A 17327-nucleotide genomic window follows, 5' to 3' on the forward strand; every position below is an offset into this window, starting at 1 on the left:
TTGATGATGTTTTTGTGTAACAAACATGGCGGATCTGAGAGCGAGATAGATTTATAGTTGAAAAGGTGGAGTCGAATTGGTATTTTTTTTATCGTCATTTTTATCGTTATCGGGATAAATGCCAGAAATGATCGTGATACATTTTTTAGTCCATACCGCCCATCCCTACTGCTCATTTAATCCATGTTTTGGCTCAATAAAGCTCCAAGCGGCTGTTAGAAGAGGCTCCATTTTTAAGGGGAGTCAAACTCAACAGAAAAGAAAAGAAAGAAAGGTTTTTCTTTCTCTCCAAAAGGTCAGACTAATCAGGAGTGTCTGAAACCCCTTGGTTGATGTGAGGGGAGAACATCGGCACGAAGAGCTCTAAATACACTTAAATATGGGACGTGTGATACCTGCGAGCGCAGAACCGACAGCCCACTCGCATTCACAGTTCCCACACTCCTGCACTGCACTGCTGTGGGTGATTCATTTCAATTATGTGCCTGGCACTCAGTCTGCCTCCCCGAGAGCAGCCCAACAATGGTAATGGGGATGAATGGCTGCGGCTGCCTCTCATTGACTTCCTCTGCTCTCATTACTGGAACAAGCCAGAACACTGCGAGTCACACTGCAGTCCTGTAGAGAGGTCCAGGGACGCCAGTGTGTGTGTGTGTGTGTGTGTATGAGTGTGTGTGTGTGAGAGAGAGAGAGAGAGAGAGAGAGAGAGAGCGCTTTCTGTATGCGTCTACTTGACTTTGATCTCGCATTAGCCCTCCTTTTTATGTCAAAAGCAAAAATGATGTGGTCATATCTAGGCATGGGGTGATATATGATATTATCGTATATCGCGATAAAAAACGGCTGCGATAACGTTATCGTGGGGTACTGTAATTATCGCCAAAAAAAGTTGTTTTTTTTTTTTTTCTTTTTTTTTTTGGAAGAAAGTGTCAATTCACTCGCCCGGTTGCATATCCGGCCCAGACCGGATACGGATCCAGCTGTAAAGGCGGAGCGCCGGGCGGAAGTGAAGAATCCCCCGACGTGTGTTATTGTTGATGAGCAGGCAGAGCATTAGCACTAGCAGCTAGCGCCGAGATGGCATCAAACATGCAGTCTGACTCTGAATCAGAACTCCAAGATACTGGAAAACTTCCAGACGGCGACGCCGCCGAACGGATTCTCTATCCTCCCAGCAAAAGGGTCAAGTCCAACGTATGGGAGTACTTTGGGTTTACACGGCAACATGAACAAAAAGACGAGACTCCTGTCTGCAGACGCTGCTGGAAAAAAGTACCGGCGCCTCAGGCAAATACGTCAAACTTACGGGTGCATCTTCGGGAGAAACACCTGGACGTGTTCACAGAACTCCAGGTAAAAAGAACATTAATTCATGGCCATTGTTGACGTTTGTTTTAAAAATGATTACATATTACATATACATGATTTATAAGCGACACGCTAATATCGTGATAATATCGTAATAGTGATATTTTTGTCCACTAATACCGTGATATGAAATTTTCATATCGTCCCATGCCTAGTCATATCTGTGTTTTACTAAGTTATTCCCAAATCTATTTTTAAAAAGGCTGGGATTAGACATTATTTCCTTTTACTTTACCTAAGACGTGGGTTCTGTTGCTGAAGCCGAGTGTGTCTGTGCTAATTAACAAATTAGTCTGTGATTAGATAGAGGCCTCACTCCTTTCTCCTAAACATGAGACCCGGTCTTGTAACAGACCTCACACACCCCAAGGCACATTAATTACTGCTATGCAACTCAAATGCTTGATAATGAGCTGGCAGCGCGAGGTTTAATAAGTATTGCTTAGCCAACCTGACAGCTCCAATGAATGAGGGGGAAGATGTTGGTGATAAAAATTCTTTCTTTTTCAGGGAGATCATTTTGTCCGTCCCGTCTCCTGCGGCGGTGCTTGTACAAGAGAGAGATGAAGTGACGGGTGCGGGGGGGACGGCGAGTTAAACGTGTCACGTAAATGCCTGAGCCGCAATGACAGCGAATTTGTTTAAGACTGTTAATAGAAAACAATATGCATTCGTCTGTTATCAGCGACTTCCTGTAATTCCTGGAGAAGGAAGCTCGCACGACTTTGCAGGATCTGGTATAACCTCCAAAGCTTTTACATGACCGTCGGCTGGGACATGCCACGTACCTCGTAGCACGAGCAGAACCCGCTGACGGCACGTGCAGCTAATGAGCGGCAGCATGGGGTGTAACGCATGCTGCATGCACGTGAGTGTGCCAACGTCAAACAAAAAGGGCAAATATCCGGTGAGGTGTCAGCTGATTTTGCATGTGGATATGGTGAGCTATTATAACCAGGGTTATAATAGTTTTGAATTTTTCATTTTAGTTTAGTTTTATTACGTTTTGACTTTTTTTCCTTCAATTCAGTTAGTTTTAATTCGTTTTTAGTGTGGGTTTGCTAGTTTTTATATTTTCAATAATGCTTAGTTTTAGTTTAGTTTTTATTAGTTTTAGTTTTAGTTTTGATGTCACGGACCGTGAGGTGTTAAGGTGCCGTAGCTGCCAGTTGGAGATAAACGGCCAGAGCGGAATAAATTGATCATACCAAGAGGCTTATATTGACAGGGACGAAAACGGAGGAAATGATATCTATTATTTCAGTTCGTTTTAGTCAGTTTTCTAAACACGCATTATAGTTTCAGTTAGTTATCGTTTTTGTCTTTTAATTTTCGTTTTTATTTAGTTCAGTTAACTAAATAGTTTTATCAATTTTAGTTTTGGTTATTTCGTTCGTTTTCGTGAAAGTTAATAACTCTGCTCTGCACGTCTGCACGTCTGCACATCTGCACGTCTGCACGTGTGCATGTGTTGGCTGGGAAGTGACGGCAACAAAAAGAGCGGGCGATGCTCTGGAGGCCGGGGACCTTGGCATAACACGAGAACATCTGTGCAGCAGAAGCTGAGTGCCAGAGAAGGATCCTCTTACCTTTACACTTGTAGCCCTGCTTGTAGAAGCCCCAAATCTACAAGAGAGACAGAAGGAAAAGAATTAGGCTGGTTTTTCATTTCAATCAAGAAAGATGATGTCACAGTTTGGTTATTTAGTTTCTGTTTTATTTTGAAACCTGTGTCTTTGTGTTTTAGTTCCGTCTTGACTTCCCTGGTTCCCGTCTGCCCTGATTTGTCTGCACCTGTGTCTCCTCAACCCTTCTGTTCAATTCAATTCAATTTTATTTGTATAGCGTCTATTATGCTGCGTTCCATTTATCTGGGAAGTCGGAAGTCGGAACTGGGAATGACGTCACAGCCGAGTTATCAGCGTTCCAGTTACAAAGTAGGTAAACAAGTTTGTAGTTCGCATATACCACATGAAAAATGTAAATTACACTATAGCAGCATATATATGCCGAACAATACTTGTATACGACTGATTTAGTGTGACCAAAACTAGAATGAAATGCTACGAATTTTTACAGAGCTCTCTTCTACTGTTTACAACCGGGGCAGCCATCTTGGAATGTGAACTCGGGGGTGGTGAAGACTCTCCCACTTTCCCAGTGGGAAATCCCACTTCGAGGGGCGTTCCAGTTGAAAAATCCAACTGGGAAATCCCCACTTCCGAGGACAAATGGAACGCGGCATTAGAACAGAAGTTGTCTCTAGGCGCTTTCCAGACGCTTTCTGTGTAGCCTATATCTGGTCTTGTCTTTCCCTGTTCCATGTTTTCCATGTTTCCGGTCTGGTTTTGTGCAATTTGGATTTCTTGCAATCCTGCTCAGCATCGCTTTGGGTTTCGTTTAAGTTAATAAAACATGTTTTTTGGAACTCCTGCCTCCTGCTCTCCTGCATCTGGGTCCTATCCACCCACTTTGTGACAGATGAGGGTGATGTTCAAGATCTTGTAAATGTAAATAATCTTTATTTGTCAGTATCTTATTAAACAGGCCCCTGCCTTTTAATCCAGTGGTTCCCAACCTTTTTTCCTTGGGGCCCCCCCTACTTGTGTCTAAGACCAGCCAGGCCCCCCGACCCATACGTACTAGCACCAAAATAGTATTTAATTGAAAAAATGAAAATTAATTATGTTTTTTTGATACATTTCTCTTTGGTTTACTCTGTATACATATGACTTTGTTTTTCTCCAATGTCACCAATGTATAAAATACGCACAAAAGGACATAAAAGGACATAAAAATATTTCTGAAAAATGTCTCTTTTAATATAAGACCAACATTTTTTAACCTTTTTCCTTTAACAACCTGTCGGAGTAGATTAAATGTTGCGTAATGATATAATAATTAGGAATTAAATCATTTCCTGTGTTTGTCACCAGTGTATAAAAAACACAAAAAATATTCAAGACATTCATAAATTATTCCTAACAATGTCTTATGAATGACTCATTCGCAAATATAATTTTTACAACTGCATCATTTCAAAGCAGAGAAAGTTTCGCGCCCCCCCAGAGATCTCTGGCGCCCCCCCCAGGGGGGGGCCGGACCCCAGGTTGGGAGACACTGTTTTATTCCATCACTAATGAGACTAGCTGCCATTATTCTGGCGCCCGCGGAGCAATTAGCCCCGATCAGGGGCCCACAGTGTTTCACCTCGGTGAGCATCCCTGGGACTTGAACCTGCGTCCTCCCGACCTGAGCCCACCTCTGCTAGGCTACCGCTGCCATCTCAATACCAATGCTGGCTCTTACAAAGGGTTTTTTGAAGGATTACGTCACATTTTCAGCTGTCCATTATCTATTCATTCTGTTTATAACAGAATCTGCTGGAGCGTATCCCAGGTCTCTCTGCACGTAAGGGAGGGGTCATCACGGGGCCAGATACACTCGCTGGCAATTTACCCCACAGCTCTGGTTTGGAGTTCAGGAGGAAGCTGGAACTTAGTTGTGTTGTTTGTTGTAGTTTTTTTTATATATTCAGCAATCCTCCAGTCAGTCAGGGATAGAAAAGAGTTTGACCCCTTCTTTGTGGCATTGATCCGACGAAGGACTGGAAACCTTACTCAGACATTTTTGTCCACATCAACACGACTGTGTCTCGCATCTGTCGGGTGGATTTTACTCACATCCCAGAGTTCGTCACTTAGATGGAAACCTGGTGACTGTGGGGTGTTTGATGAGCACTAAGACCTCATTGTCACGTTCCAAAGCAGCAGCCATCAGAAGATGGACACACTGAGACCGGGGGTCCAGCTCAGATGGTAGTGAGAAGATCAATGACTACGTTTACATGCAGTCAAAATTCGGGTTATTGCTAATATTCCGGTTACTGAAACATTGGGAATATTCCGTTTACAAGCGTGAGCAAACAGGGTTATCCCTGTATACATGGTAATTAATCATTTGGGATATCCCGATCAAACCAGCGACGGGCGGAGAACGTGATGACGCAATTTGCGTCATTTCCACTTGTTCTTCCTGTATCCAAATTCAAAACAAATGCTGCTTCGCGCAACTTTTCGCTCACCTTCTTGTAAATCTCGCTATCCCGGTACTTTCTACCGTCTACAAATGCCAAAATGTTCATATCCTTCATTACATTTATGAAATGATTAGTCTCCTCCTGGTCTTGTGTTTCTCCGTGTTAATAAGAACTTCCTGGACTCAAAAGACCAAGATTCCTTGCAAACAGAGCATGCGCAGAAAACAAATTCATGTTCCGTTTGATGGGGATATTCCGTTTGGCGTTTACATGACCCAATATTCGGGTTTTAAAAGGAGTAACCCAGGGGTCATATTCGGGTTTTTAAAAACCGGAATATGAGCAAATTCGGGTTATTCAAAGGGGTTATTGGTGTTTACATGGCCGTGCAAATTCGGGTTATTGCCAATATTCGGGTTTTAAAAGGGTTATTGACTGCATGGAAACGCAGTCAATTACACCGCCGCCATCAGCCTGAACTGTGGACAGAAGGCAGCATGGATCTATGCCTTCATGTTATCTATGAGGAAGACTGACCAGTCGTACCAGGACAGGAATCTGGACTCACCACTTTCACACAGGTGAGCGCATGTGGCTCAGTTTCCATTCTTGGCTAACCGGGACAGCACCCCGTGCCGTCCTCTGCTGCTATGACATAACTGCATTGATGTTTGACATGTCGCGCATTCACAGATGTCTTATAGGTAGGGTTGCCACCTTTCAGAAATAGAAATAAGGGACGCCGCGATTTTAGCAGCGCAGGAGACCAAAAAAAAAGCCCCAAAACTTCTAAACTGAATAAAAATAAAAAATGTGTTTATTTTATATGAAAAAACAAAATGCTTTGATTTAAAGTTTAAAGTGCTTTAATAGCATTGAACTTGCATGACTGTACAGACAGACAACCATACTAGTAACTGAAATAGCCTCCTATGCTCTGTATGTCCACATCAGCCCAGATGTAATATAGCCTACAGGTGAAGAATATGGTGTAAAAGTTAATTTATTTCAATAATTCAACTAGAATATGGTGTAAAAGTTAACTTATTTCAATAATTCAACTAGAATATGGTGTAAAAGTTAATTTATTTCAATAATTCAACTAGAATATGGTGTAAAAGTTAATTTATTTCAATAATTCAACTAGAATATGGTGTAAAAGTTAATTTATTTCAATAATTCAACTAGAATATGGTGTAAAAGTTAACTTATTTCAATAATTCAACTAGAATATGTTGTAAAAGTTAATTTATTTCAATAATTCAACTAGAATATGGTGTAAAAGTTAACTTATTTCAATAATTCAACTAGAATATGGTGTAAAAGTTAATTTATTTCAATAATTCAACTAGAATATGGTGTAAAAGTTAACTTATTTCAATAATTCAACTAGAATATGGTGTAAAAGTTAACTTATTTCAATAATTCAACTAGAATATGGTGTAAAAGTTAATTTATTTCAATAATTCAACTAGAATATGGTGTAAAAGTTAATTTATTTCAATAATTCAACTAGAATATGGTGTAAAAGTTAACTTATTTCAATAATTCAACTAGAATATGGTGTAAAAGTTAATTTATTTCAATAATTCAACTAGAATATGGTGTAAAAGTTAATTTATTTCAATAATTCAACTAGAATATGGTGTAAAAGTTAATTTATTTCAATAATTCAACTAGAATATGGTGTAAAAGTTAATCTATTTCAATAATTCAACTAGAATATGGTGTAAAAGTTAATTTATTTCAATAATTCAACTAGAATATGGTGTAAAAGTTAATTTATTTCAATAATTCAACTAGAATATGGTGTAAAAGTTAATTTATTTCAATAATTCAACTAGAATATGGTGTAAAAGTTAACTTATTTCAATAATTCAACTAGAATATGGTGTAAAAGTTAATTTATTTCAATAATTCAACTAGAATATGGTGTAAAAGTTAACTTATTTCAATAATTCAACTAGAATATGGTGTAAAAGTTAATTTATTTCAATAATTCAACTAGAATATGGTGTAAAAGTTAATGAAAATACGGTACAAATCGTGTCCCGTATTAGTTCAATACAGGACGCAACATTTTTTTCTCAAATAAAGGACAATTCCGTATTTTACGGGACGGGTGGTTACCCTACTTATAGGGGCCTTGGTTATGATGATGGTTCATTAAGCTACCATTGCTCTTCCATCAGCTGAAAGCAGTCTGGTCATTCCATCATCAGTGGTGCCTTTTTACCTGCTGCTATCTGAATATGTTCTCCGTTTCCGCCGTTAGCCCTAAAGATGTGTGTGGAAATCCCAGCAGCTCAACAGTTTACCACCAACAACCATCACTTGAACCTCCTTTCTTCTCCGTTCTCATGCAGGGGGTCTAACTACGCCTGAATACACCGAGGTGCAGCCCTCTGATTGACATGTGTCATGACCGCATCATTGAGCCGCTGAAAAGCTGCACCCAGGGAAAAGTCCAGCTCACCACTGAAACAGTACTAGGGCTGTTCGATTTTGCCCAAAAATAAAATCTCGATTTTTTTCTCTCAAAATCCGATTTTCGATTACGATTACGATTATTTTGTGAATTGACAAAAGGCAAAGAAATGATTTGAAATATGCTGTTTTTTTATTGAACATTTGCCCCATTGGGCTTTAAGTGCAAACTTTGCTCTTATTAAACCAAAAATGAATGAATAAAGTGCAAAACTCTGTAAAATAAGTTGAAAAAAAGTTTTAAAAAATATAATAAAATATAAAGTTTTATCTCTGGAAAAAAAAAAATCAGCAAATAAGCACTTGCAAACATACAGTAAGTTATATTTCCAATTAAATAAAACAAGACATTTTCTAATTAAACTAAACTGGGTCTTTGCATGCTAAATAATAATGCAACCCATGAAGGAGGTAGAGGTGTGTAATGTCAGTCATTACATTTGCTATTCACATTTGCAAGTTTTTTGCAAGGAACACGAGCCGGTCTACCCGGTGGCATGTTACAACGCCCCCTCCTACACTAAAGAGCCTCTCCGATGGGGCACTTGTCGCAGGTATTGAGAGGTATTTCCATCAATCATTAATATGGTATCAATCATTAATATGTGTGCAGACAAGGTAAAAAAATAAAAATAAAATAAAATAAAAAAAAAAAAAAAAGTGAAAAATCGATTTTAAGATTTTCACGTTTTAACATCGTTCTAATTACATAATCGCGATTACGATTTAAAATCGATTAATCGAACAGCCCTAAACAGTACCGTTCTCTCCATGTCATTTTATCAATGATTGCAGCTACAATCTGTTTCGACAGGGGAGGCCTCGCCTCCCGTTCCCCTTTTATAGGCTGCACTCACTCATCTGCAGTCATCGTTCAGTTGTTGTAAATCCTCATCCGTGTCATTTAAAACCACCATCGTCAGCTTGACAATCAGCTCTCACACTCAGTACGGCGGTCGAGGTTAGTAAAAATTCACTATCGCACTACATCTCCCCCGTTTTATTGACTCCGGTGGTTTAATTACATCTATTCTCCCTCAGCTATTAACCTGCTCAAAGGAGCGTCTTGTTGCATCTTCTGTTTTAGTTTTCCCCTTTTCTTTTTTAACCTGCGTTAAACTGTTAACTGGAACGGAAACCCAAAAACAAGAAGTGCCTGATTATTTCTTGGACGTAACCGCTGTCTTCACGTCCACCGCCGACGCCGAGGTTGAATGGAAGAGGCAGGAACAGAGGCAGAGGCCGAGAACAGAGGAGGTCGGCGGGACGGAGAGGGGGTGGAAGGGGGAAAAGATCAAGCGAGGCGCTGGGAGCGTACGGCCAGTGGGGTGGAGGGGGGGGGACAATGACATGAAAGAGCCGAGCTGGAGATCACACACTGGACTGGCACATCTGAGCGGCACAAAATACCCTGACCTCTTCACGCACACAGACCTGCAGCGCACGCCGGCCCGCACACACCCCGCCACCCGCGCATCCACGCGCACACAAACCTGAAAACCTCTCGCACACGCGCCGGAGGCTTTGCAACAAAGAGAAGTCGGTTACAGCCGGAGCATCTAAACACCGCTATCGTCACAGCTCTGCCTACACCCGCTGACCTTTACCACTTCTGTAGACGCTAAAACACAAGGAACTACACACTGAAGTTGCTTTCGTCAAGGAAAATTATGACTAAATATCGTCGTCAACGAACCTTTATCACCTGAGGAAAATGAGATGAGACGGGACGAAATTGCTGGTCATGTGACGATAACATTAATTAAATATATAGTGCAATATCGTAGACGAATAAAGACTAAATAGAGACTAAAATGTAGATTACAAAATAAAAACTCTGCTGAAATGTGTCTTCATTTTCGTTGACCAAAACGAGACGAAATGTTCTACCAAAGATCCTTAATGTCCATGTTTTCAGTAGTTTCTCTGGTTTAGTTCTGCTACTGGGTGACGTCACGTCCTCAATCCCAGTCACTGCAGCGGGGAATCAGATCCAGAAGATGCAGCTGCAGAGTTAGAGGCTGATGCCGTTAACGCAGAGCTCTAGGTTCATGTTAATTAAAAACAAAGTTACATAGAGAAATGCGGGGATCTGCTCTGGGGCTGGAGAAGAAGAAGAAGAAACCATCTTTGGATACACTTTCCTACATAGACGTGGAAAAGAAAACCCAATGTGTCGTCAAAAAAGAAAAAGATGGGGAGAAATGGAGAAAAATAAATATGTTGTAAATTCAAATTAGAGTCTTCTGTCTCTGGAATGAATGTATTCTTGAGTCTATAAGGTAGCAATAATATAATTAAAGCTGCAGGCAGCGATGAACGGGCCCTCGCGCATGCAATTTTCACCAATAAAAGTCAAGGACTCAATACTGAGTCCGATGACACCACCCACATGTCTTTATGTCAAACCATTCAAAAGTTATGGCAGAAAGTAGGAACTATCAAATATGGACCAATCAGATAAAGGGGGGGCACACTTTTGACTTTCAGTAACGCTTTTGACTGAGAAAAGTAATGCCTACCGTCGCAGGATCGAGACGCACATATTTTGATGTATAACACACCTGGGTGCACGTTACGGTTTGGGCCGCATTAACGGCCGAAGAAATGGCATAAATTCCGCCAATATCACACGATTAATTCAAAATGGCCGACTTCCTGTTCGGTTTCGGCCATGGCGCCAAGAGACTTTTCTTTAAGTTGCGACATGATACAGGTGTGTACCGATTTTCGTGCATGTACATCAAACTGTATTGTGGGGCTTGAGGCACAAAGTTTTCTAGGGGGCGCTGTTGAGCCATTAGGCCACGCCCATTAATGCAAACCATGAAATATCAAATTTATCACCAGGCCTGGCTTGCGTGCAAAATTTGGTGACTTTTGGGGCACGTTTAGGGGGGCAAAAAGGCATTTCGTCGGAAAAATAAAAACGAGAAAAAAAAACGAGAAAAATTCCTACAGATACAATAGGGCCTTCGCACTGTCAATTCTCGGGCCCTAATAATAAGATAACCTTGTTTGAATTGTAAAATGGGTTTGGCTAAATACAATCTTTGACTAAAACTAGACTAAAATGGTCCTGGACAATTCTGACTAAAATAAGACTGAAATGCTCAGACTTTTAGTCGACTGAAACTTGACACGACTAAAAGGAGAATGAACGTGACTAAAACTAATAAAAACTAAAATGATAACTGGACCCAAAGACTAGACTCAAACTAAAATTGAAACAGGCTGACAAGAACAACACTACTACAGACCAAGCCGGAGACACACCGGTTGGATTCATTTAATGTTCTTACTATAGGCAGCTAAAAAAAGAAGCTTTTAAAGTTGTACATTCAACATTGAAGAGGCACGATGTTTCAGTGGTAGATACCATCAGCTACTGTCTATCCAATCCTAACATTAATCACAAACGTGAGAGAGAAGCTCCCACGCTCATTATTAAAGTAGCTGCAATCACTTTGACACAGCAGTCTTTCCTTAGCAAGTAAAATCATGTTTTCTACCTCTTCTAGCAACCAAAGGTGTTTCAAGGGCCTTTATAGCTTTTCATTTAGAACAATTACATGCAGCTTAGTTTCCTGCTGCATTGTTTGGAAACAAAGAGAGTGTCAAGCACGTTTAATTTACTGAAAAGCCATGAGTGTCTCCTGATACCTTCATCGTCAGGTTCTCTGCACTGCAATCTGACGACTGTATGCTTCCACACAGAGAAACATGAGTGTCGATCAAGTCGGTGGTAAATGTTGAGGATGTGTGTGTAACCGGCGTCTAAAGAAGGGATAATATTAGTCCTAGTTGTACATACCGGTGCTAGTCTGCAGCATGAACCCGAATGCACCAGAGACACTGAACAAACTTTCTACAGGCTGGATAAGAGCCGTATAGTACGACGGAGTATTAGGGCCAAACTAAGACAAAAAAAAAAGGAAATTACGAGAATAAAGTCGTAATATTACGACTTTATTCTCGCAACAATATGACTTTATTCTCGTAATATTACGACTTTATTCTCGTAATATTATGACTTTATTCCTGTAATGTTACGACTTTATTCTCGTAATATTAGGTTTGACTTTATTCTCGTAACATTAGGTTTTGACTTTATTCTCGTAATATTACAACTTTATTCTCGTAATATTATGACTTTATTCCTGTAATATTACGACTTTATTCTCGTAATTTTATGACTTTATTCTCATAATATTATGACTTTATTCCTGTAATATTACAACTTTATTTTCGTAACATTAGGTTTTGACTTTATTCTCGTAATATTACGACTTTATTCTCGTAATTTTATGACTTTATTCTCGTAATTTCCATTTTTTTAGTTTTTTTAGTTTTGTTAGTTTGGCCCTAATACTCCATCGTAGTATAGTGAGATCACTTCAAAAAGGTAGAAATGTGCCTGATGGGTTTATTGCTGGATGATGGGATTGGTGGAAAATCTGCAGGAATTGGTTTGTATTATTTTAATTTTTTTATCGGTGTTTGTCAGGCCGAATGAATGCTGGCAGTGCAGGTATGTGCCTCATTTTGATTCCCTGAACCGTCAAAAGCCCGACGGGAGTCACAAATCACTCCGTGGAGTCTGTTTTCGCTGAGAGCCTTGAGCCAAACACGCCGTTTCATCCGCAAATGCAAAAAACTCGTACTCAACAGTATTTCTTCTTTGCCCCGTGAATCCACTTAGCTGGTCCGTGAGTCATTAACTGAGACGGAAGGCTGCAGGAGGCTGCAGGCCAGGCAGCAGCAGGTTATGAGGATTCATGGACGGCGGCGGCGGGCTGTGGCGTGTTTACGGGAGGCCCGGCTCGGCTTAGACAGCAGATTTGAAGCAAGTGCTGAAAAATGGGCCGGAGGAAAATATTGTTTCTGCAAAGGCGCCAAGAGGAAAGTGCAAGGCAGCGAGTTGAGGAAGTGGCTGGTGTATCGACCTCTGCCACACATGCAGATATATATTCGAAGGAAAGGCACGCTCGCTCTTATCTCTCCCTGCTCTCTATTTGGAATTTCCCCTCCAGATGATGTGAAAACACCAGCTCCTCCAAAGAGCATGCGTAGCATACGTGAGTCCGGGCAGCCGTCTTGCGCCACACCTCTCTGGTGAGCGCTCTGTAGCTTAAATGCTATACAAGGAATCGAATGTGAAGTCTCTGCTTCGGCCCGAAAGCCGCATTCTTGCTCTTATTACAGCTTTGTGATAAATAACAGGCAGCTCCTCGGAGGAAAACTAAGGTCAAAAGGACACACACCCACCCGCATACACACTAAGGAAACGCTGCCACAGACGAAAGTTATCATCTCGCCCAATTACCTCCCTCCAATATTTCCCAGAATGCAACTTTAGCTGAATGTGGCCGCAGCTCGCGGTAATTGGCATTTCTCTGAGGCACCTCTGAGAGATGCTCTCTCACGACTGTTGAGACAAATGAGGTGCAAATAGTCCGCACAGCCTGGACCCGGGTTGAGGAATGCTATGACGATCACAGCTGACCTTTGACCTTTTGAAACGATTTCAGAAATCAACCCTTTTGGAACTATAAAAGCCAGCAAAGCAAAGATCAACATGTTTTCAAGTCCTCCACGAAATGAATCAATCTATGGGATGAAGTGTGACATAAAACAACTCCATCAGTTCGGCAGGGGCCATATAAGTCGGAAAATATGTGATTTTTGAATGAGTGACTTTTAAACTGCAGTGTGCTGTGACATCACAGCCCCAGGTCAAATAGATTTGTTCCTGCAGGATTTGCTGCACCTCTGGGAGCTTCATGCTGCCATGGTTCTCAAAAGAGGAACCCTCCTCAGTAGAGGGCTGTAGAGAAAAGTTAACTCCTAAACTCCTTCTCTTTTGACTTAAAGACCTCAAGAAACCTGACAACTATAAACCAACTCTAAAAAGGTACAGTGAGGGATTTATTATGTCATTTAAGCATTTAGAGAGCTCATAAACCCCTTTTCCACCAAACCAGTTCCAGGGCTGGTTCTGGACCAGTGTTGGTGCTGGTTTGCAACTCGTTCAACTTAACCAGCTGAGAACTGGTTTGATTTTTCATACCTCTGGTGCTAAGGGGAGCCACGTCATTACGTCGCTGCAAACATCAGTTACGTCGCTGCGTTTGCATTCGTGCAAAAGTTGAAGCAACAACAATGTATTTGCTCTAATACGGATTTAGTCCGTGTAGCACCTCCATGGATCATATCACTAAAAGACTCCTCCTCAGACCACTGCTGCTTTGCTGCATCCAGATTAATTTGTCGCTTATTTTAAAATGTCGCCGTCTTGCTATTGCCGTTGGTTTTAACTCCGCCCCCTCCCTTTACATAAGAGGTTTTTTCCTCGAGCCCAGGAAAGAGTTGGTGCTACCTTGGAACCGTTTTTCTGGCCCGGAGCCAGTTCTTTGTCGGTGGAAACAGAAAGCCCAGAAACAGAAACTGGCCCAGAACCAGCCTGGAACCAGTTTGGTGGAAAATGGGTAATAGATGTTTACAGTTTATGACCACACAGGCTAAAAGTGTCGTTGTAGTGAATGGTGTGAGTTTACTCACAAAGCCAGCACAGTGCTCGCAGAATGTGGGCTTGACGTAGGTGGCCTCGGTGAAAGTGTGGATGAAGCCCATCTTGCAGTTTAACAAAGAGCTGGCCTTCATGAAGTAGTCGACCATCTCCTCTCTGCTGATCTTCCCGTCTCTGTGAGAAGGGACAAAGCGAGGTGAGCGCCACGCTGCGTGCCGGCGGCGTTGATGGGGGGCTTACACGGGCGGCGTGGACAAGTCCACAGGTGCTCACTGGTTCTTGTCCAGTTCTCCGAACTTGCTGAGGTAAGGGAAGTTGTTCCTGATCGCCTCGAATTCATCCCTGGAGATGTTTCCGTCACCGTCTGTGTCGAAATTCTTAAAGACTGACTGTGAAAAAAAGATAAAATGTGTCTATCAGTCATTTGTGGGTGAAGTTAGTTTTTTAGATCTCAACCCACTTCAAAGTGTTTTTTATTCACATTGTAATAATTGACAATTATTCTTTGAGATAGATCTTTAATTTGCCCCAAATAAATGTGTAATGTGGTGTTCCCTTCACTACTCTAAAGGCCCGGTGGTAACGATCAATACAACTCTAAACAAGTGAGGTTCCTGAATGAGACGTGGATCAATGTGACAGCAGAAAAAAAGCTCGGGAGCTGAGTCTACTGAACTCACAAGGTTTTCTGCTCTTTCACAATACCAGCAGCTTGGTTTCAGAGGCTCGGTGATTAAAACTACTCGCCACAAAGCTATTTTATAACGAGCCACACTTCAGACACCAGACCCACCGGTAAGTGTGAGCGAGACCACTCGTGGACGCTGACAGGCCCTGATTAAGCTGTTAAACTACACTAATGAGATGTGACAAGATAACCACAATCTGACAACAGTCAACATTCATAACTGGACAACTGCATCGCCAGGGTTTTTAGTCATTGAAAGTCCCAGTGATTATTAGGGGTGGGCAAAAATATCGATATGGCAATATATCGCGATACTTTTCCAGCCGATTCAATATCGATATTCAAAATTTGAATATCGATTTTTTTTTTTTTTTATTTATTTATTTTTTATTTATTTTTTTATTTTTATCCCCGATCTTTTTCCCATTATATCACCCAGTGCTCCTACCTAAGTGACAGTCCTGGGCATTGCCACTCTCTACCAACCCTGGGAGGGCCCTGCACTGAGCTCAGGTTTTATTTCACGTTTTATTTCATTTTATAATTTATTTTTTATATAACACAATTGCCTGTCCTTAATAAATGAAAAATAATGGACAGAGGTTTATTTATTTATGGATTTATATCTATACTGACTGATCACTGTGCCTGTCCTTGGTTTTAGTACCCATCTTTCTTGTGTTTATTATCATTTGCCACATAATTAAAGCAACCTCATACTAAATTTAATGTTAATTTCATATGATGTAAATAATATGAAAAACATATACAAATATGTTGTAACTTTAGCTTGTATAGTTATAATAAAACATTGTTTTGACTCAGTTTGTCCCATGAATTGTCACTATAATCTGATGAACGTGCAACTCGGATTTTAAGATCCATCACTATCATCTGATGTACATTTATACAACTTGGATTTTAAGATGTGTAATGCATTTTTAAATTTTTCGGTGAACTATGTAGAATATAATAATCAGGATATCGCATAATCGGGATATCGCAATGTGTATCGTATCGTGGCTCAAGTATCGTGATGCGTATCGTATCGTGAGGTCCTTCCCAATACCCACCCCTAGTGATTATACATATAATGCATATAAATCTTTAGATGTGCAGCAACAACAGATATAATCATGGTCTTTTTTCATTTTTTTTTTCTTTTGCAGGAAGAAGCGCACAGGCCATTCACCCCCTGCTGATCCTCTACCAGGCCTGTTGATGCAACACCTTCCCCTCGACGCCAAAGGAGACTCCCACTGATTAGAAATGTGCTGGTCTTTAACCAGGAGAGGAAATACATCCGTCGCTGCCAGTAATCTCTCTTTAGAAGCGTGGCTCTGCCAGTTAAACTGGGATTAGCGCTGCTTTCTTTCCCCTCGTAGCGCACACGCACCTCTATGGTGTCTTCCTCCACAGTTTGCAACCATAAGCCAATATAAGCCTCTATTTAAAACAAAGCAATCATGCTTCGGCAGTAAAAGCCCGGACTTTAGAGCTCATTTGTAATGTAAGAGCAGTATCTGATGCCCTAGATGTGAAAATTAACTAATTGTGCCAAAATAGCCCACGAGGTAACAACATAGGCTGTAATCTCACAAAAGTAATGGGTTATTTCCAGTACTCGAGTTGTAAAAAAAAATCAGGGGGGATGGTAGATTTTATCATATGGGGACAGATAATTTGTGCTGATTACAAATAATATAATATATTACAAATAATAGCACTGACCAAAACAGCTGCAGAAATACTGCAGGAATGACATAGCAGTAGTTAAATGCAGCCTTCTGTAAGCTTTAAATATCCACTGGGCTTACATCTAATACATCAAAACACAACAATAAAAAACACTTTTCTGAACTTATCAATATGCCTAAGTAAAATGGATCACTGCAAAAACTCAAAATCTTAACAAGAATATTTGTCTTATTTCTAGTTAAAATGTCTCATTTTTGTAAAAAAAATCTCATTACACTTAAAACAAGACTCATCACTGGAAAAAACAACAATTTTCACCTGTTTCAAGTAGATTTTCACTTGAAATAAGTAGAAAAATCTGCCAGTGGAACAAGATTTTTTTGCTTGTAATAAGAAGATAAATCTTGTCCCACTGGCAGATTTTCCTACTTATTTCAAGTGAAAATTTACCTGAAACAGGTGAAAATTGTCACATTTTTCTGGTGACAACTCTAAATGTTGAAAGAGCAGTAATACCA

The 17327-nt window shown here is 40.7% G+C and overlaps 1 protein-coding gene across 5 annotated transcripts in view; it reads right to left on the reverse strand.

Moving 5' to 3' along the window:
- LOC133419935 (RAS guanyl-releasing protein 2-like) overlaps window positions 1-17327 on the reverse strand; it is a 76614-nt gene that overhangs the window by 7838 nt on the left and 51449 nt on the right. For all 5 annotated transcript variants that reach the window (XM_061709411.1, XM_061709413.1, XM_061709412.1 and 2 more), the window contains 3 exons: window positions 14697-14812; window positions 14456-14597; window positions 2958-2994 (listed from right to left, as the gene is read on the reverse strand). In XM_061709411.1, the coding sequence (XP_061565395.1) occupies window positions 2958-2994; window positions 14456-14597; window positions 14697-14812 (295 nt within the window). The remainder of the gene's footprint in view (window positions 1-2957; window positions 2995-14455; window positions 14598-14696; window positions 14813-17327) is intronic.

The sequence above is a fragment of the Cololabis saira genome, chromosome 20 (assembly GCF_033807715.1).
Source record: "Cololabis saira isolate AMF1-May2022 chromosome 20, fColSai1.1, whole genome shotgun sequence".
NCBI classification, from domain to species: Eukaryota; Metazoa; Chordata; class Actinopteri; order Beloniformes; family Belonidae; genus Cololabis; species Cololabis saira.